A 22,897-nucleotide genomic window follows, 5' to 3' on the forward strand; every position below is an offset into this window, starting at 1 on the left:
ACCATGGTACAGGCCCTAGTGGCTGAAAAGAGGTTCTGTTCTACATCAGTCGGTGCTGGTGCACCCGGGGAAAGATAGTAAAGAACATTTTTATTGTCAACTTCAAAGAGGTTGATGAAATTGTCAATTGCATCAATGACCTTACTAACAGCTTCTTCACTGTGAAGTATTGCTGATGTTCTGACATCCTTGTGTGATGTGCTCTCAGGGCTATCCACCTCAGCTCTTTCAATTGTGGCCTGAACATACGCTGCTCTGGTATGCCTTGTCATCTATAATAAGCTGAATAATTCCGACTGAAACCTAAAATTTTTCCATGTAATTTAGAGTGCCGATTAATGGTCTGTTCTATTGTAATGTCTACTGCATTTCTGGAGGATGGAACATCTGACCTATTCACGCTAAATCCATTCTGCCTTAGAAGTTCTTCATCACCAGAATGTGACTTGTCCAAATTAAGGAGTATAATCAGACAAACTGTAGCATATCGGGCATAATTTACATGATTATAGCTAAAATACGTCGGAATGAGCTCATGGAGACAATTACAATGAAGATCAAAGTTGTTCTCCTTTGTTGCTTTGATAAATCGTAGGATGAGCCATACATTATCCATATAAGTGATCCAGTATTGAGCTGTTTTTCCAAGCTCTTCTCTGCAAATTTTAGCCTTGAATGTTTCATACTGTGAAATCATCATCAGACAGGTGTCACTAGCCATAACTTCTGACAGTGATGGCCTTCCTATTCTTAGTGTTCCTTTCCTGTACGAGTATAATCCTTACGACAAGCGGGTGATAGTATGCAATTTGGTCAACATCTTGCACCTTGACCAACACAAGTTGGTCTTGCTTTTTCATTGCAGCATCTTTAATTGACATATTTGCATTCGTTAAAAACTATACCAGCTTTTGCAGGAAACAATACACATGTGTTGTTCTTCAACTCTTTGAAGTACTTGGCTCACTTTCATCTTCATCAGGAAAAGATTGTCGTTTCAATATCTTGGATACATTAATACAATTGCTGTAGCACCACTTATGTGTTCCATGCAAGTTCTTGTTGAAATTAGTTGGTACCACATGTATCTGAAATAGTGATTTTTGGTGAACTGGTTGTCAGAGAAATACAAATAGTATTACTGACAGTAATGGAAACCAACAAATATATGGATACATGTTTGTCTATACTGTCGTACCACATATGTCGGCGCTTCATCCTGTATCACGGTCGCATCCCGAAAGGTCATTGTTACATGTACCATGGATACAGGTCACCCCTGGATCGCACTTGTCTGTAAATAGGTAAAAGAATCGTTAAAATGAAGTAGTTCAACTTACCAATGTATTCAGACATGCACTGCCTGGAATATGATCAGTTTATTATAATTCGTATTGTAAAACTAGTGTCAGTCTATTGAAGCATACGAGTACTTACTACAGCTATCTCCAGTCCACCCGCTCATTACCAGTAGAATTACAATGACTATTGAAACATGTACCAAAGCCACGTGCATCTGTGAGAAAAATTTAAATCACAAACATGTTAGCTTTTGAGTTTCAAAACAACCTACTTTCTAAGAACTCTGATTGACACCTATTACAATAAAAAGAATGTATTTACATAGCTTAGAATTCTTTTCTTACCAAATTCATCTCCCATCCAGCCGGTCCATTGTGCAGTCTGCAGAACATGACCTGTGTATGCATGCGTCAATCGAATCACATTCATCTATGATGTATAATGACAGAATGTATTTATTACACTGTGAAATATAACACGTGAAGTTTACTTGTATTCTTGTATTGCTATTTTGGCTGTGGCTAACTCACTGCTCGTGATGCCAGCCCATCCTGTATCGCATTCACAGCTGTTGATTTCATGGTTACCATACATACACACGTCATCATTGTTACATACACCTGAAATAAACATATATGATATCTTTACGTACCTATATATACAAACAAGTTTACATACACGACACGTTTTTATAACACTAAACATCACATAACACATGTACACAAAACAGACTCTCGGGGATCCTGGACAACAATGTCAAATCTGCTGTTTTAAGATTTATATAAATCTAATTTAGCTGATTACGTGTTCTGTATACAAATATTCGTCACTATGTGAATTATATATTTATATCCACTAGAAGTACTGTCTATAAGACGACACTGTCTAATAATGGTGTCGTTTTCTCCACAAGCACACCTTCTAAGATGGTCTAAGAAATAAAGAATGACATTTGAAACTTACTACAGGTGTCACCTGTCCATCCAACATCACAGTCGCATCCATCGTTAGTTGCATTGCATGCACCGTAAAGACAAGTTCCGTCACCACAGACATCTGATAAATAAACTCAACTGACACTTACACACAATAAGGGCAAATAGTGTTGCATTCTACGTTACAAATACACCATTGGCTATAAAAACCCAACGTTACGTCATATTCCATTGAGCTAGCCATATGCGATGAATATTTCTAAAATTACATTTTTGTCCAACGAGGAATTAAATTAATACTTGACAGCAAAACACACTATAATTGTAAGGATGAGCTAAATATGTCATTTAGATATAGTCATGAATACATTCACTTCATGGAATTAATTACAGGGAAATTACAAAAGATATATTCTGTATTGGTATAAATGTTTCTGTCCAAAGGTCAATGAAATGTACGTTATCGCACACCAAAACGGTCTTCTCAGATGTTATGCTCTGCACATTATTTGAATATATATCAGAGGAAATGAACAAGGCCTTAGAAGCAGAAATAACACATGAAGATGAACAGAAAGTTATAAATATAGCTAAATCAGGATAAGCTGGTCCAGATTGTATTCCTAATGAATTTCACAAACACGACGGTCAAACTTTGGCTCTGTCACTAACTTTACTTTTCAATTTCTTTCTGAAACTCAATAAAATCCCACAGGAGTGGCAGCAAGGAGTGATAAAACCTGTTCATAAAAAGAATGACCACAAAGACCTAAATAATTATAGAGGAATAACTTTAAACGCATGCATATCAAAATTATATACTACAATATTTGAATTGAAACTTCATACAACAACATACTTGGAGAAATCCAAGGTGGGATTAGACATGATACAAGATGTGACGACAATTTTTTTTTTCAAAAGGAATTTCTGCTCTATCAAACAATAAATCAGCATATGTTGCCTTTCCGGATTGCTCAAAAGCTTTCGATAGAGTGTTGCGTGATGGTCTAAAGGTGACTCTGTGGGATGCAGGTGTCATGAATTTGTTTTTGCTATCTGTTGACCGACGTAATTAGTTGATTATTAGCTGAATTGCTGTGTTATGTCTGTCATCGTTTAGGCCTATTTGAAGTTTTGGACGGAACTTGGCTCAGTGATTTGGAACTAATTACCAGATAACCGCCGCTTTTTAGACTACTCATTCTGACAGTTTACATCCGTAGTTATTAATGTAGTGAACGATTAATCAAAAGATATGACGTATTCAGTACTTAGTGTGATTGGCTTTCTGATTGAAGGTTACGCCCTAGAGTCTTTTTACTGTTTTGTAATTGGTTAGAGTTTTGAAAATGAATAAAGAGAGTTTGAGTTGGTCTTGGGGAGCACAGCACGATAGACGCAGTAGAGAGAGTGCAGTCCTGGGCAGTCGAGAGTCCAGTCCAGGGGCGAGCCTTGAGGCAGTCCAGTCTTGGGCGAGTCTTGGTTCAGCCTTGTGAGAGTTTTGGGGATTTTTCCCCAGGGCGCTGTGTCCGGTAGAGTGCTCGATTGACCGACTAAGACGAGAGCTGAAACGTATTTCGTTGTGTGTGTCTTATTTGACTGTAAAGTTAAAGTGACTTTCCCGATCCCGTACCTCAAGGGGACGAGATATAGAGACGAGACGAGATTCCCCCCTGACAAGTGTGGAGAACCCAGTAGAAAGATTTTACCCCTGACACAGGGATAAGAGTGGATTTGTTGAAGATAATTGATTACAAATGTATGAAAATGTATGTAATTTGGTGACATTTAATGAAATTTAAACAGACTATTTTGAAACGACTGAAGGAGTTAAGCGAGATGTATCCTGCGTACATTACGTTTCTCATTATATATTACAAAAATGTTAATGAATTCAAAATTAGGAGTTATGATAGGTAAACAAATAATACCAGGACTACTGATGTAGTATCGATTGCCAACAAGCCCAGTGACATGCAAAGCATGCTAAATTGAGCAGAAATAATGTACTTTGGCAGAAGACAAAACAAAAAGAATACAAACTTGTCATTGGGTAAATTAAAATTGATATAAACTAACTCGTACAATTACTTGGGTGTGACTATTACAAGATCCTTAAACGGCGGTAGTCCTCGCGTGATATATATTATTAGTATGACGAGGACTTATCATGCGCATATTTCCATAAAATGAGCTCTATGCGCATTACATTACATAAATTTAAGTCTATCAATAAAATTCACAAGAACTATAGAAAAGAAAAACAAATGCAAAATAGTACAATTTACTACTGTGATATGTTTTTAGTGTTCTTAAATGATGAATGTGAGACTGAATGGCGGATTGAAAAGGGTATGCAATTCCAAGTGTTTGGACCTGAAAATTGGAAAGCGCGTTCACCGTATGATTTAGACTTGGTGCGTGGTTTTGTTAATATACGATCGTCTAGTGGGATGGTATTTATGTTGAAGATCTGACAGGTATCGTGGGCCAATGTTACTTATTGATAAAGTAGCACAAACTAGTCTAGTTTGTTCCAGTATAAATGCTAATTTGTATTGCCTATGTTGGCGAATAAATAAATAATATTTTTTTTAAAAAACATAATTTTTGTTTTTTCTGTGTTCACAGCGAGTTTCCATTTCTGTGTGTATTTTTTTGATTTAGAAAGAATAACAGTATCATCTGCATACATTAGATAGATGATTGGTGTGTTATTTAAATTAGGTTGATCACATGATTCATGGTCTAGGGTAATATTTATGTCATTAATAAATTGTCGCCCCCGTTTTCCAGATTGGTCATGGCGGCAGTCAAGAAACCGTGGCGGGAAGCTGCTACTGTGATAATTGCTGCTCGAAGTTCAGATGTATCAAACTATCAACGTATTTCAAGCAGTGATTCTCATTCTGATCAGGATTGCAAATATGACATACAAATAATAATATGATTTACAAACGAACACCGTATTATTGGATGGCAGTACAACAAAATAGACAACAATAGTACATAATGAAAAGGGACAAACAACACGCTACAATACTTAAGCAAAATAGCAAAAATTGAACTTTGATCTTTGGACTCCGAGCAAAAAGCAGCATACATACTGGCGCAGCGCTGATTGTCGCCCTGTTTTACAGATTGGTCATGGCGGCAGTCAAGAAACCGTGGCGGGAAGCTGCCACTGTGATTATTGCTGCTCGAAGTTCAGATGTATCAAACTATCAACGTATTTCAAGCAATGATTTTCATTCTGACCAGGATGGCTTTAAAATTCTTATGATGAAAAGACACTCGAAGAGCAGTTCTTTTCCTGATGCATATGTATTTCCCGGTGGTACAATAGATAAGAGCGATTTCGGCGATGAATGGATGGAATTATACGACAATGCGGGATTGACACCATCTCTGAAACCTCTGCTAGATATCGGTGGCAAGAGACCAGAGATAATGTCAACCATTAGAAGTAGCCGAGTTCCTAATGAGATTGCCTTCAGAATATGTGCAATGCGAGAGGCGTTTGAAGAATCCGGTCTGCTTATTGTAAAACCACTATCTCCAGGAATCTGCAACTGTGGAAACAGGCTCACCGAATGGTCCGAAATTAAGCAGTTTGTAGAAAATATTGGCCGTATCAAACTATTAAAATGGCGGCATCGAATTCACAACAATGCCTCAGAGTTTATTGACCTTTGCAAACAGCTGACATGTGTCCCAAACGTGTGGGCGTTGTGTGAATGGAATGTGTGGCTGACACCTGCAACTATATCAACAAGATTTGACACGGTGTTCTTTCTGTGTTGCCTTGATGAAATCCCTGGGGTAAAGCTGCTTCCCGATGACAAGGAGATAGTCAAGTTCACAGTAAGTAAACAGTATATGTAAAGAAAAAGACAAAAAAATCAAAATAAGAGAATAAACTGACAAAATAAATAAAATGGAAAAATGAGGCGAGAATATGTATACATATAGTCAGTTTGTCATCCAATCAAAGATCGATTCTAGCACCATTATGGTTCTTAAAATGCACTACGATCAGGAATTTTGAAATGTCTGGTACCAAATCTCGCACATATTAAACTCATTGAAGGTCCGAAATGTTGACCGTGGCGTGTGTCCCATATCGGACAGGGCACGGTGGGACGACCATCGCTCTTTAATATTAATTAAAAACGTAATCTAAATTACAGGGGCAAACAAATTAGAGAAAAAAAATTACATTATCATGAAAAAAAATCCAGTTCAATAGTAATATGATGGAAAACAATATATTGTACAGTAGTACCCCTCCTCCAAATTACTAGGGCCAACCACAAACATTTGATGTCGCCATCCTACCACTGTCACACTTGATATATCAGTTGAGACATTGTTGGGATCAGTGTCTCGATGTACACATTATTTGTGTTATCATACAACATATAATTTTGTCTTATTAACGTAGTGGCTTACTCCACGGAATACAGTGAAGCTTTCGTCAAGTAAGAAAATTACTTTGGCTGGACCGCAGAAGTATGAATTACTCCGTCTTCTGAACTTTCAAACCTTCCACGAATTGCTTCAATTTAACAATGGAAGGTGGAATAAAGGGATGGAACGATGTTTTCCAATTCCAGTCAAGGCATTAGATGGCATGTTTTTTGTGTTTCCAGGTAATTATATATATATCAGTGTTGTTTATACAATCAAGGATTCCATATAAATATATTGCGATGAATGTATTGCGATATAAATATATTGCTCTTGTATGCCTTATAATGAGATATCGATCGTGTTATGCTAAAAAAACCATTGCTTGTTTTCTGCTGGGAGTTATAATTGTGTCTATTTTTGGGATATTATTTTGATATGCTGAGAGATATTGTGTTATGCTTTGAGATTGTGGTTAGAAAACTATACACATGTTTAAATAAAATATGATCATAGATTATGTCTCAGGGACTAATATTTCCAGACATCATTCATAGACAGTTAACATATTTAACTAATAATAATAATATAATAATAATAATAAATATCTTTTACATATTTACCGCAATTGTTTATGTGTTTATGTGTTTATATTTATTGTTTGTTTGGCTGTATTTACCAACACATCTTATCAGTGTTTACTTGTGCAGTGTTCTCCACAAGGGGTTTTAGGCGGGCGGCCCGCCCATCAAGTTTTACGGCCGCCCAGTAACTCTCAACACCCGCCCACCAACGTACATCCAGCTGAAATTATTTGTAAAAAGCTTGCATTGTTCTTCCCAAGCCTAAACAAAAAAAGTAGTTGCCCAACCCTTTATTTTGCTATTGTTTCAACTGTCCAAACATAAACAATGTCCATTGGAAGTCTGCAAGCAGCTATCAAGTGTATTCATGGCAATGTGTCAATCGCTTGAATTCATTGTCGCCCGACATTGTTGCCACTTATTGCTCACGATACGCAACTACAGTGGTTTCAATTTACAGCTGTATTTTTAATAATCGTCTTCCGATCATGAAAGAAAGAAGTAAATACGAACGAAATGTATATGCACAGAAAATAAACAAATATATTAGCAGATTGCATGTAAACTCGAACAAAAATTTAAATTCTAGCCGTATTTACAAAGTTCGCTCGATTTTCATTGTGAAAACAGCATGGAGAAGGCAAACTGATGACCTTTTGGCCTACCCCATTCAACGACCGTCTGCTACCCACCGCTGTTGGCGCTGTAACGATTTAGTATCTAAGTTGCATAGGGGAACAGCGCATTCTGGGTGTTCGTGTACTGAATTCGGAAAGCGGTAATAAACATCAAACATGGCTGCTGGATTAGTTTACCGCGAGTATTTGTAATTGAATACTATTTTAGTTATCTTTTCCACGTACTTTTTTCAATTTATCTATTTTTTATGTCTAATCTTTCGAGAACATATCAGATTCTTTTATTTTGCCGATTGCTAGCATTTTTTTCTTCAATTCCAAAACAATGTGTAAAAACGCAACGTATCGTGGCCGTACATGCGTAAATGCATCTTACCGTCCGTCGGCACGGGTGAGTACTGATGCCACAAATAAAAATGTTATGGATTTTGTTTTGACAAATTGTCCGTTTTGGCTTCGTGGGCAAATCATCTCGTATATTTTCTACACTATAACTCAATTATGTTTTGTACTTGCTCTTGGTTACTCGAATTGCATTTCATGAACGCAGAATAATTTGCGAACGCATAAATCACCGATTTCAAACATTTTGCATTTCGTAAATATTGATAGTGACCAATTTGTTTGTTATTCAAAAAATTGTAACATTTTCAATTAAATTAAATTAAAAAGAGAATAGTAAATAACTTAGTGTGTATTGCAGTTCATGTCCTAAATGCGAGAATGCTGTATGTAAATGATATGCAAATTAATATGCAAATTTATGCTAATTAGACCGCCCACCAGCTAATTTGGATTGTGGAGAACACTGCTTGTGTGTTATGTCATAGGTGACAGTTTATATCCCACGGCACTAGACCCAACAAGCTTTTCTATAGTGGAAGTGGATGAAACTATGGAGGAAAACCTACACAAATGCCATAAGGTTAACCGTACAACCCCACTGTTAGAACAAATGCACTGTAATATAAAACTACCATATGGACATCTTAGGCCTATTGATCTGAAAGAACTGGTCGATGTCAAAGGCAAACTATGATGGTTCTAACACATGGAACAAACTACAACGAGTTTATGACATATATCAAAAAATATCGATGAGAATTGACAATGACAACTGTATCGTGTCCAGTCGGCAAAATAATAGCGGCAATTATGAAATTATATTATGGTTTAACAAAAAAAAGTATCAATAATCAACACAAAATGAATATTTATATTTATTTATTAACACAACACTGACTTAGAAGACTACAGCAGTAAGGTCACTAAAAGTACAGAACAGAGAAAAATAAAATAAAAGTGCAACTAATTCAAAATACGCACAACAATTATGAAAATGTTATCAAGTCCACTAAAAAAATAACTAGGAATTATAAAAAGAAATAACATGGCATCACCATTAAAAAATCTATAGTGCAATTGTGTGGATGACTAATAACTACACAATAGTGACAATTAAGTTAAATTGAATCAAAATACACACTTAAAACAGAAATCACATAAAACATAAAGAAAAAAATATAGTGTTATAATACAAGGCATTAGATGTCATGTTTGTTGTGTTTGCAGGTAATTTATATATATATATCGGTGTTACACATGTGGTTTGTTTCAATATTATTATTCAAACAATTTCTAGTGTTCAATATTTGCAAGATATTTCCCGCAAATAACAATATTTAATACATAAATGGTTTCTTTTGCTAATTACAAATAATTAAAAATACGTAATCAGCGAAACAAGGATCTTTCACGTACAATATTTACAACTGTCGGTCGAAACTTGACCTGTATATTCACTTTTCAGTAGTGTATACAAGTATAACGACATAACACTTTTGCCGAAAATAAAAATATTTAACAGTAAATGGTTCATTTCGCTGATTACAGATAATCAGAAAACAAAGGTCTTACACATACAATATTTACAACTGTCGGTCGAAGCTTGACCAGTAAATTCACCTTTCAGTCGTATCGTAACTAGATAAAACATTTGCCGAAAATATCGGGACTTTAATTAGTAAAAGTTTCGTTTTGCTAATTGCGGATAATCAGAAATCTGTAATCACTGAAACAAGGGTCCTCCACGTATATTATTTACAACTGTCGGTCGAAACTTGACCAGTACATTCCCATTTCAGTAGTGTATACAACTGCATTAAACAATTGTCAACAAAGAAAGGAGATGATTTTTAAATTAACAATAATATTGTGACCAACGTCAACGCTCCGAGGCGTACCAAAAGGCGTATTAATTTGCATATGACCATCAGTCTGGCGGGCTTTCTGGTTCAACCAAGGTCAAAAGATGCGGTTGTCTTTATGGACCCTCCTTCCGGTGTCATCACCTTTATTTTTGACAATTGTTCCATGCCGTTGTATACACTGGACTACTAAAAACAACAATTTACATAATAACACACATGTAGAAAATGTGTTTCCCTGATTACAGATTTCCGATTTTCTGTAATTAGCGAATCGAATGATTTACTGAATAAAATATTGTTATTTTCGGCAAATGTTTTATGTCCTTATATACACGACTGAAAGGTAAATATACAGGTCAAGTTTCGTCCGACAGTTTGTACGTGTACGTGTAAGACCCTTGTTTCGCTGATTACAGATTTCCGATTATCATATACTAGTAGTTACTGTTCAGATCGAAATACTAAAACGTGTGTGTTACTTTGATATGTTAGTGTGTGTGTGACATACACAACAATTATAAATATTCGTAACCAGCAATGATAGCTTTAATTGCCCATTGTATACTTTATATTGGACATTTCAAAATAAAAATCACTTAAACTTTCAATTGCAAATTGTTTTTTTCTATCTGGCAAATAAATTTAGCAGTTTATAAATATACAGTATATAATACCCTATGTATAGGGTCCAAAAGAAACTATGAAAAGTATGCCCCGGCATATAGTTATGAACTGCTCATTGCGCAAATCGTTTATACACAATTTGATATATATTTGTCAATTTGAAGTGAGCAATATTACACATGTATCATTAAAACAGATCCACTATCTAATATGATAGTCATACAAAACAACCGTTTGTCCTTGTGGTTTGGTGTGGTTGTTTGTCTAGTAAACTTGTTTTGCCATTTTTCGCTGATATGACTGGAACATCAGGGCGAGTTCGACATGCCCGCAGCACCTGGTCTGACTCCATCGTTTTTGTCAGTATATTTTTCTTGACTACTGATTGTTGAACAAAATTAATTGGTACTTCTATAATTACTAAAGTCGTCAGGTCTACGAGACAAAAATTCACTAAAATGAGAGTGTGGACTCGGTTAGCATCGATATATTGCTATCAACTATTGATATCAACTCAGAATGCAAATATGTGGATTATTTAGTCAATAAAACATACGTATAGCCATTTAAACTAACATTCTAGCATATGTATTTAACCAGATATGTGTACATTTACCATTCAGTAACCATATTGGACGCCATCTTGAATTGAAGGTGACCGCAATGATTTTTTTTGAGCACACCAAAAAAAATATTGTTTCTCATAAGACATAGAAGCAAAATAATATAATGAACATAGTTTGTAGGACGGGTACAATGTGACCTAAGATCCAGGCAAGCTATGGGAATCAGACCTTCACTTATGAGCGGATATGTGAATACTCGTTGTATGACGATTGATGCCATAATTTTGAATTGTTTAACGTTCAATACGTAATGATGTGGAATTACCCGTATGATTCTGGAGATCTCGAATAATTTAACAATAACATGAGGAACATCAACTGTTTTGAAGATTGGAAATGTGGTTGATTTGCCTCCACTGAGTATCAAACTAATTTTATTTTTATGAGGGACAGGAAGGCGACTTTAATACACTTTTATTATAAATGAGGAATGGGTTAAGGAGAATTGTAGGTCAACATTTGTCCTTTGCTTGTTGTTGGGTGATCACACAGTCAATTTAGAGAGAAATGTTCCTTCTGGAAACCAACCAAGAGTTGAGTATGTCGTATTTGTATTTATTAACTAATAACTCATATGTTGCGAGTATGTCGTATTTGTATTTATTAACTAATAACTCATATGTTGCGAGTATGTCGTATTTGTATTTATTAACTAATAACTCATGTGTTGCGAGTATGTCGTATTTGTATTTATTAACTAATAACTCTACGTTGCGAGTATGGCGTATTTGTATTTATTTATTAACTAATAACTCTACGTTGCGAGTATGTCGTATTTGTATTTATTAACTAATAACTCTACGTTGCGAGTATGTCGTATTTGTGTTTATTAACTAATAACTCATATGTTGCGAGTATGGCGTATTTGTATTTATTAACTAATAACTCATATGTTGCGAGTATGGCGTATTTGTATTTATTAACTAATAACTCATATGTTGCGAGTATGGCGTATTTGTATTTATTAACCAATAACTCTACGTTGCGAGTATGTCGTATTTGTGTTTATTAACTAATAACTCATATGTTGCGAGTATGGCGTATTTGTATTTATTAACTAATAACTCATATGTTGCGAGTATGGCGTATTTGTATTTATTAACTAATAACTCATATGTTGCGAGTATGTCGTATTTGTATTTATTAACTAATAAATCATATGTTGCGAGTATGTCGTATTTGTATTTATTAACTAATAACTCATATGTTGCGAGTATGGCGTATTTGTATTTATTAACTAATAACTCATATGTTGCGAGTATGTCGTATTTGTATTTATTAACTAATAACTCATGTGTTGCGAGTATGTCGTATTTGTATTTATTAACTAATAACTCATATGTTGCGAGTATGGCGTATTTGTATTTATTAACTAATAACTCATATGTTGCGAGTATGTCGTATTTGTATTTATTAACTAATAACTCATATGTTGCGAGTATGGCGTATTTGTATTTATTAACTAATAACTCATATGTTGCGAGTATGGCGTATTTGTATTTATTAACTAATAACTCATGTGTTGCGAGTATGTCGTATTTGTATTTATTAACTAATAACTCATATGTTGCGAGTATGGCGTATTTGTATTTATTAACTAATAACTCATATGTTGCGAGTATGTCGTATTTGTATTTATTAACTAATAACTCATATGTTGCGAGTATGTCGTATTTGTATTTATTAACTAATAACTCATATGTTGCGAGTATGTCGTATTTGTATTTATTTATTAACTAATAACTCTACGTTGCGAGTATGGCGTATTTGTATTTATTAACTAATAACTCTACGTTGCGAGTATGGCGTATTTGTATTTATTAACTAATAACTCTACGTTGCGAGTATATCGTATTTGTGTTTATTAACTAATAATTCTACGTTGCGAGTATGTCGTATTTGTATTTATTTATTTATTTATTTATTTATTTATTTATTTATTTATTTATTTATTTATTTATTTATTTATTTATTAATAATTCTACGTTGTGAGTGCGGCGTATTTGTATTTATTAACTAATAACTCATATGTTGCGTGTATGGCGTATTTGTATTTATTAACTAATAAATCATATGTTGCGAGTATGTCGTATTTGTATTTATTTATTAACTAATAACTGTACGTTGCGTGTATGGCGTATTTGTATTTATTAACTTATAACTCCACGTTGCGTTTACAGCGTATTTGGCGTACGCTCACGCGTCGACTGCAGGCATTGCGTGCGTTACTCGCTCTAGTTTCACTGTACTTGGAGGTGAATATTTGCATATAAATTACATAGTTTATTTCCACGTTTGAATATATCTGAGAACTGTGATATTATTTGATTTCAAATCGCATTTTATTTATCTGAACAATCGTGCGTTACTCACTCAAGTTTTCATTTATCATATATGGAAATGAATATTAGCATATAAATATAATCTATGATTTCGCATTTTGTGTAACACTACGATAAAGACCGTTTTCGACACTATGAAATTCTTTTCTTTTTGGGAGAAAAATGATTTTGACAAGATAATTCAAAATTCATAATTTACCTTTTATTTGTCTTGAATTGTGACTGACAGAAGCTGAACGAAATTACAAACTATGTAATGTGTTCAACAACTCATGTATAAACAATAACTTTAAATTAATATGATTTTGCATACAAACGAAAGAATTACACGATGTCGAAAACGGAAAATCTTTATCGTGATGCTACTTGCTACTTGCATTTCAATTACTTTTGAACATTCCACCATTCGCTACTTCTCAATGAGTACATAATGAAAATGAACGACAAACAACACGCTACAATACTTTAGTAACATGGCAAAAGTTGAACTTTGATCTTTGGACTCCGAGCAAAAAAGCAGCAGCGCAGATTGTCGCCCGGTTTTACAGATTGGTCATGGCGGCAGTCAAGAAACCGTGGCGGGAAGCTGCCACTGTGATTATTGCTGCTCGAAGTTCAGATGTATCAAACTATCAACGTGTTTCAAGCAGTGATTTTCATTCTGATCAGGATGGCTTTAAAATTCTTATGTTGAAAAGACACTCGAAGAGCAGTTCTTTTCCTGATGCATATGTATTTCCTGGTGGTACAATAGATAAGAGCGATTTCAGCGATGAATGGATGGAATTGTACGACAATGCGGGATTGACACCATCTCTGAAACCTCTGCTAGATATCGGTGGCAAGAGACCAGATATAATGTCAACCATTAGAAGTAGCCGAGTTCCTAATGAGATTGCCTTCAGAATATGTGCAATACGAGAGGCGTTCGAAGAATCCGGTCTGCTTATTGTAAAACCATCGGGAATCAGCAAAAATGAACACGGCCTTGCAAAATGGTCCAAAATTACGCAGTGTGTGAAAAAGATTGGTCGTAGAAAACTTTTACAATGCCGGCAACGAGTTCACGACAATGGCGCAGAGTTTTTTGACCTTTGCAAAGAACTGGCATGTGTCCCAAACGTGTGGGCGCTGTGTGAATGGAATATATGGCTGACACCTGTAGGTTTACCGAAAAGATATGACACAATCTTCTATATTTGTTGCCTTGACGACGTCCCTGTACCACAACTTCTTCCCGATGACCAAGAGATTGTTAAATCTACGGTAAGTCCCAATATTTGAAAAATATATTTAAATATGTCAGTAGTATACCATTTTAATATTTAATTTAATTTAACGCACATTAATAGTAGTTACCTAAAGACTGGCATTGTACAGCATTGTGGAGAACATGTAAATGAAAAAGGATTTGCTAGTATCATTCTATCATTGAAGCGAAAATAGCTGTGATTTTGGACATTTTTTGTTTAAATATGTAGATGACAAAATCTTACCGGAACATTGTTTTAGACACAATTGCTTGGACAATGTGGCATTACACAAGGCTAATGCCATAAAAAGCGATGTAAAAACTAAGGGTCGCTATTTCGTTGAAATCAGTTATATGCAGATGGGAACCCAAAAATGTGACCAACGACGTACACTATCTTTGGAAATGGTCTCGACAAATTATCGGTGAGAGACCATCGGAGAAAGGCCTAGCTTCTCAAAATGGGAAACAATATGACAATTCGGTAGGTTGTCTTCTTTTACATAATTTCTGTCGGGGCACAGGTCAACATGTGTGTTTTTTTGTTAGTTAGTTAGTTAGTTAGTTCATGGAAGGTACTAACGAAAGGAGCCACGACGCCAATCAAGTGGCCACTTAAGCCTCTTAACTGGCTTATTTCCTTTTTGTTTCAACCCAAAGGTAATAAGGCCATTGTCTAGCTCATCTTTGATGTCCATGATAGTTTGCGATTGTTTACACAAGTAACGAGTTAGCGGAGTATGATACAACCCCGCCATTTTTTTAATGTGACTATAAAATATATGCGCATTATGAAACTACGGTTATCACACATGCGCACTGGGTTTGTTTAGGTGTAAAAGGTCAAAATACGTATTTCACAACCGGAAATTCAACTGATGAACGTTTGACTTCACAAATTTCCCATGTTTTAAATATTAGCAACTGTAACTAGAACAAGATTTCGAGTGCATACAACAACAATTCCTAAGGACTCCTAAGAAATATTATCACAGAGAAAGTGTCTAGGCATGCTCTTCTATCGATACTATCTTTTCTGTTGGTGTTCGCTGATGTCCGGTGGTCAAAAATTTCGACAGTTTCGGGCGCCAAACCCACGCACTGACAATGGTACCATTGAACACCGTCCCAAGCAATCATTGATTAACTCTCTTTACCATTACAAATAGAAAATTCACGATATTTCATCAGAGTTTCTTCAATCAATGTTATATCTGACAATTTTCCATTAAGTTCGCCATTTTCAATATTGTACATGCGAGGTACGACTATCGCTTCCGAACATGCTCCGAATATTACCGAATGCTCGAGATTAGCATAACCCATTGTACGAAGGTGTTAAAAGCTAACAAGAACAATGTTTGTGAACAAACATTGACAAACGATCATGGGGTAAAGCTAAAACAATAGCGTCGTGGCTCCTTCCGTTAGTACCTTCCATGGTTAGTTAGTTAAATGCATAAGAAAATGTATCAATACATTTCTACATTTAGATAGATTTATTTATCTAGTGTTATCTTTATAAACAGTTTATATTATTCTAGTTTATTCAAATTACCCTATTATTTCGTTTACATGTTTTCTTATATCAAGAGTTACCCCCTATGAGCAATGGAATCGACCTCAAATATGCTAATTATTATGCAAGTGTTACCCATGATTCCTACTCTCGATGGATATGGCGGTCATCAATGGAGCCCACATTTGAATTTAGTTCATAGTTTTTCAAGTTTCCAAGGTTCGCTTGACAAAACCGGATGACTTCTTCTTGAGAGCCGGACGTAACCCTACGACTATCTATTTTCACTTAGATGGGATTTAACGTCGGTATATAGTGTATATGATATGCTTTCACTGTCCACATCTTTGCGAAGGCTGAGGGTTACGATGATATACCGATGAAATTGAACAAATATAAAAGAAATAGGGATATGGTCAATGATCACAATATTATCAATAGTCATATTAATCGGATGTCTGGGATTGCGGTTGTGTATGTATTGGGATATCATTAATGAGCCGTGGTGAACTAAATGGTTCATTTTATTTTATTTCCTCAAATCGAAGTTCTATTAATTTTCATTACTATTACTATTATTATTATTATTATTATTATTACTATTATTATTATTATTATTATTATTATTATTATTATTATTATTATTATTATTATTATTATTATTATTATTATTATTATATTTAATGTCTTATCTAGTGGCTTACACCAAAAGAGACAGTTAACCTATGGCTAAGTAAAACAATTAGACTAATCCCACCACAGATGTACGAAATGCTTCGACTTGTCAACTTTCGTAAATTCACTGGACTTCATCAATTCACCAAACAAAGAGAAAGGAAAGGGATTGAAAGATATTTTCCTGTTATGATCATAGCATCAGATGGCGTAATTGAAGTATATCCAGGTAAAATAACCTAACTGTGATCGTTGAACTGAACATCTAAAAAAAAACGACTAAACACAATTGTTCTGATTACAATTACGAATCAGATGGCGTTTGATATCATAAGTCATCCACTACAAAAGAAATCAATACCTGTTTTTAATTCATAAATACTATTCCAAACCCATGGTTCAAAAGATTTCCTTTTTTATGTTTAATAGATTTTGTTTGACAGATGTTATTTCATCAATTAATACACCTTTAATTGTTTACACGTATATTAATAGGTGACAGTTTATATCCCATGGTTCCAGACCCAACGAGACATTCTATAGTGGAAGTGGATGGAACTATGGAAGAAAACTTGCATAAGTGCCGCAATGTTAACAGAATCCATCCACTGGAATCTGGGCCATATTGTAATATAGAACCGACATATGGACATATCAGACCTGTAGATTGGAGAACATTAATTGATGTCAAAGGAAAACTGTGATGACTGAATAATTATAGATTACTGTACTGGAGATATTTGTTGTATGATAATACCAGCATTGGATTATTCTTAGGTGTATTCATCGAGACAAATATCTGTATTTACTGATTACCTGAGTAGGTTAACAAATTATGTGCCAGTTAATATATAAACAAATAAGTGGTAGCATTCTACTGTCCTGGATTGAATTATCCGGCAATTAAGATGGTGACTCAATTTTCTCAATATTTTGCTTGTGACAAGGGACGAAAAAGTTGTATATTACAAGTAATATTGATATGAAATATAACATTCTGAAGAAATGGCATATACTGGAGTGAGTTTCCAGGGTGATACTAGTTTGTCATTATACACAATGGTAGGTTATCTCCCATAATATATTCAGTGTTCTCCACAAGGGGTTTTAGGCGGGCGGCCCGCCCATCAAGTTTTACGGCCGCCCAGTAACTCTCAACACCCGCCCACCAACGTACATCCAGCTGAAATTATTTGTAAAAAGCTTGCATTGTTCTTCCCAAGCCTAAACAAAAAAAGTAGTTGCCCAACCCTTTATTTTGCTATTGTTTCAACTGTCCAAACATAAACAATGTCCATTGGAAGTCTGCAAGCAGCTATCAAGTGTATTCATGGCAATGTGTCAATCGCTTGAATTCATTGTCGCCCGACATTGTTGCCACTTATTGCTCACGATACGCAACTACAGTGGTTTCAATTTACAGCTGTATTTTTAATAATCGTCTTCCGATCATGAAAGAAAGAAGTAAATACGAACGAAATGTATATGCACAGAAAATAAACAAATATATTAGCAGATTGCATGTAAACTCGAACAAAAATTTAAATTCTAGCCGTATTTACAAAGTTCGCTCGATTTTCATTGTGAAAACAGCATGGAGAAGGCAAACTGATGACCTTTTGGCCTACCCCATTCAACGACCGTCTGCTACCCACCGCTGTTGGCGCTGTAACGATTTAGTATCTAAGTTGCATAGGGGAACAGCGCATTCTGGGTGTTCGTGTACTGAATTCGGAAAGCGGTAATAAACATCAAACATGGCTGCTGGATTAGTTTACCGCGAGTATTTGTAATTGAATACTATTTTAGTTATCTTTTCCACGTACTTTTTTCAATTTATCTATTTTTTATGTCTAATCTTTCGAGAACATATCAGATTCTTTTATTTTGCCGATTGCTAGCATTTTTTTCTTCAATTCCAAAACAATGTGTAAAAACGCAACGTATCGTGGCCGTACATGCGTAAATGCATCTTACCGTCCGTCCTTACTCTTTATGTGGTTATTTTTCTTTTACTAATATCTGATTTGTAACCCTTTTCATCCCCTCCGAGGGATGTTGTGTGTTAATAAATAAATAAATTGCACGTCGGCACGGGTGAGTACTGATGCCACAAATAAAAATGTTATGGATTTTGTTTTGACAAATTGTCCGTTTTGGCTTCGTGGGCAAATCATCTCGTATATTTTCTACACTATAACTCAATTATGTTTTGTACTTGCTCTTGGTTACTCGAATTGCATTTCATGAACGCAGAATAATTTGCGAACGCATAAATCACCGATTTCAAACATTTTGCATTTCGTAAATATTGATAGTGACCAATTTGTTTGTTATTCAAAAAATTGTAACATTTTCAATTAAATTAAATTAAAAAGAGAATAGTAAATAACTTAGTGTGTATTGCAGTTCATGTCCTAAATGCGAGAATGCTGTATGTAAATGATATGCAAATTAATATGCAAATTTATGCTAATTAGACCGCCCACCAGCTAATTTGGATTGTGGAGAACACTGATATTGCATATATGTGCAGTAACATGCTCAGTAGTGCAACATTAGAATTCGATCTTAATATCATTAAATAATATTATCGCAATATTTTATTTTGTGTTGTTTGACATGATGTGTTATCGTGGAATTCGGGCAGCATTGGATTCCCGATGGGATTATAAGGCCATATTTACCAATAATGTAATTTAAACCAATTAATAAGACAATGTTTACTTCATTGTTTCACAATATTATTATAAACAAATTGAAAGAAATGCACGTTGTTAATGTATTTTGCGTTTTCTTCTTTTGAATGAAAGCAGGCATTGTTGAGAACACCTGAAAATAAAACCAAAATGGCTATCCACGATAAGTGAAATACCAACATTTAATAAAATTGGCCAATGTATATCTGAACAGCGTTTTTATGCATCTTGTGATTTGATCTTTTTGAACGAAATGGACGTCAGTTGTTCAAAGGATGATGAAACAAAACCATTGACGTGATTATGGATACCAATGCGTCATTTTTTTGTGCAAAACTTCGTCGGTTATATGGAAACTAGGTAGCAAAAAAACAAAATGGCCACTAAAATGACCAGATATGCCTTGGAAACAGTTGAATGATGAATTTTGTGGGTTTATTTGACAAAAAATGACACCAGTTGGTCAGTGAAACAGAATACTACAAAATCGGTTCAAGCATGTTCAAACAATTATGTCGGGCACACATACACATTAATGCCAGTATAAAAATAGCCAAAAATGTGAACATACTATCAACCATCTAAATAAGCAAAAGTCTGATATGTCGAACACAACAATAAAAGATTAAAACAGCATGTACATCAGGGTGTGGTCGATGATCAATGGTGTGAGAATGCCAATGCGTTACCCAGAGCCTCAAGTAATACATTCTCACAGTGTATGAAGCCTCTGGGTTTTTTGAATTCTGTTATGAATTTTTTAAGAATTCCAGCCCAGGACCCATCTATATAATTTGGAACAGTTAGCAGGAATGTGGTACTTATAACCTTTGCATGGCATTTGTGATTGCCTGTCCATTAGGTCCTTGTTTACACCTGACAGTGCTATAATGTTATGACCAAACACAATGCTAAAGCCCATTTCTGGGTAGGTTTAACTTCTTACCGGGTATATAAATTGGGGTGAGTTGTTTGTCACCTAAAGATTATGCTTGTAAGTCTCTACATCTCTTACAGCCAAGCCTAAGGCAAGTAAAATCAATCACCGGGAAATGCCGCGTTTGCTGTGGTTTGAGAGATGCAAGCTTCTCAGAAGCACCAGTGATAGAAACCAATGTGTGAGCCAAGATTGAACGAACTTGAGTTGATTGATTGCACTAGATGATGGCGGCGCAACAATAGCTCGATAATCAGGTACCACACATGGTTGATGAAAAATCAACAATCAGGGCAGGTATATGGCAACTCGTACTCTCAGAAAATAGGTGACATCAGAGTCCACAGACACTTGTGAACTAATTGGCCCTCGGACAGACATAAAGCAGGCCCCTTTCATGAAATTAGCATTTCTTTCAATTCTCCTTGCCGACTAGCAGCAGCCTAATGGTTCTAATGATATTAACTCAATGATCCACTTTCAATTAGGCACACAAACCACATGATGACACACAGGAGATGACAGCAATTGCAACATTAATAATGTCATTTAAAGTAAAGCTAGATCACCACAGGGGATAAATTGCTAGCAACCGATGCATTTCTTAAAAGGAGACATCACTGTCGGAGATACTTACCATTTATGAAGACAATGTGGAACCAACATATTTTCAAATAACTTGTAATGTTATTCACCAGCGCAGCACAATTCGAAAAACAATACATAGAAGTCTGTTTAGTAACAGGCAAACTTGATAAACAAAAATGTAAAAAAAAATAAAATATAAAATAAAGTCAACTGAAGCCAGTCCCTGTCGATAGAGGGTGCTAGACATACAACATAACACACTGGATATAACTGTAAATATTACGGATAATTTAAATTAGAAGGGCTGTAAAGCAAATGTAAGCAAATGAAATAAGTAAATGGACCTCTGACATTTACAATACAGAAAACTAAGCTACGCTAAGGAACGCCAGAAAAAAGGTGTGTATGTGTGTGTGTGTGAGAGAGAGAGAGAGTTTGTCACCCTCTGAGCCACAATGATTGGACCCAGCCTGGATAACCAATGTTGTTAGCATAAGTGTTTAGGAGATAATAAGAAATAAATGTCTTGCATGGCCTCCATTTCCTGATACTAGCACATGGTCCACACAGCATCATCACAAAAAGCATGTAAATTAGTTAGAAGTCGTACATCACGCATCTTGTCTGTAACACCCATTGCGTGGCATCTGCCTATGCAAAGTTGACCATCATAAAATGCATTAAGAAAGTGTGATGCAACTTGTGGTTTCCTCAATGCTCGCTTCAGGTCATGCCAAAGTTAACACACTGGTTACAGGGTCTGCTGTCTCCCTTGTTGTACATGGAGCAAGATTCAACATTGGGGTGCATATATGAAAGGCCTGTTCATCAGGTCTTGGTTCTTAGTGGTTAAGGGGGTGGTTAGTCTATAATGCGACTGAGTCATCCTAAAAGACCACTAAATCATCAGCGAAGGAACAAGCTTGTACTCACTGCATTTACTGTCTGAAGCCATGGTAACCAGAAATAGTGTCCTTCTTACAAATAGTGCAACATATTGTGGCTGGTAGGGCGCCTGCTTATTAAAGAGACTTGAACACTAAAACAAAGACCAACATGGTGTAGCTAGCCTCGGTGAGACAGCTCCTTCTTTGCTCCAGTGTTTTAATGGCATCTTCCTCAGCGATTTTCCTATCCAAACTGATAAACTTGATGTTGGATGGGGCCATATTTGTTGCATGGTAGATTATTAACTGGGGTATAGAAGGATGGAAAGAATCCAACTGAAAAATCTCATGCTGATCTAAGTGTGAGAATGGCCTATACGAGTGGAAAAGCAGTCACAAGTGTCCTCAGCTGGTAATAGGTAGTAACTAGGAAGTGTCAGTGTGTCATTTGTTAAAGGCAACTTTGTATGTGCAACCAAACACATACACATCGATGTTGTTCGAGTTGGTGAACATTGTGTTTCGTTCCAGTGCTGTCTGACAAAGGGAGTGTCACAAAACCCGGTCTTTGGGTGTTTAATTTAAAGATTGAACAGTTTTGTGGCAATCCAATGAGAGATCTGCTATTATGCGCATCAAATTTGGTCAGAATTCAAGATAGTGCTT

At 35.5% G+C, this 22,897-nt stretch overlaps 2 protein-coding genes across 2 annotated transcripts; both read left to right on the forward strand.

Moving 5' to 3' along the window:
• Positions 1–5,322: 5,322 nt before the first annotated feature.
• LOC100371774 (acyl-coenzyme A diphosphatase NUDT19-like) lies at positions 5,323–7,005 on the forward strand. The gene is made up of 2 exons (XM_006817913.3): positions 5,323–6,104; positions 6,685–7,005. The coding sequence occupies exons 1-2, from the start codon at positions 5,388–5,390 to the stop codon at positions 6,940–6,942; spliced, it is 975 nt and encodes a 324-aa protein (XP_006817976.3). The 5' UTR covers positions 5,323–5,387; the 3' UTR covers positions 6,943–7,005.
• A 7,224-nt stretch (positions 7,006–14,229) lies between these two features.
• Positions 14,230–17,824, forward strand: LOC100371621 (acyl-coenzyme A diphosphatase NUDT19-like). The gene is made up of 3 exons (XM_002735861.1): positions 14,230–14,940; positions 17,142–17,349; positions 17,616–17,824. The coding sequence occupies exons 1-3, from the start codon at positions 14,230–14,232 to the stop codon at positions 17,822–17,824; spliced, it is 1,128 nt and encodes a 375-aa protein (XP_002735907.1).
• The last annotated feature ends 5,073 nt before the right edge of the window (positions 17,825–22,897 follow it).

This window comes from Saccoglossus kowalevskii, chromosome 1 (genome assembly GCF_978046115.1).
Source record: "Saccoglossus kowalevskii chromosome 1, keSacKowa6.1, whole genome shotgun sequence".
Lineage (NCBI taxonomy): Eukaryota > Metazoa > Hemichordata > Enteropneusta > Harrimaniidae > Saccoglossus > Saccoglossus kowalevskii.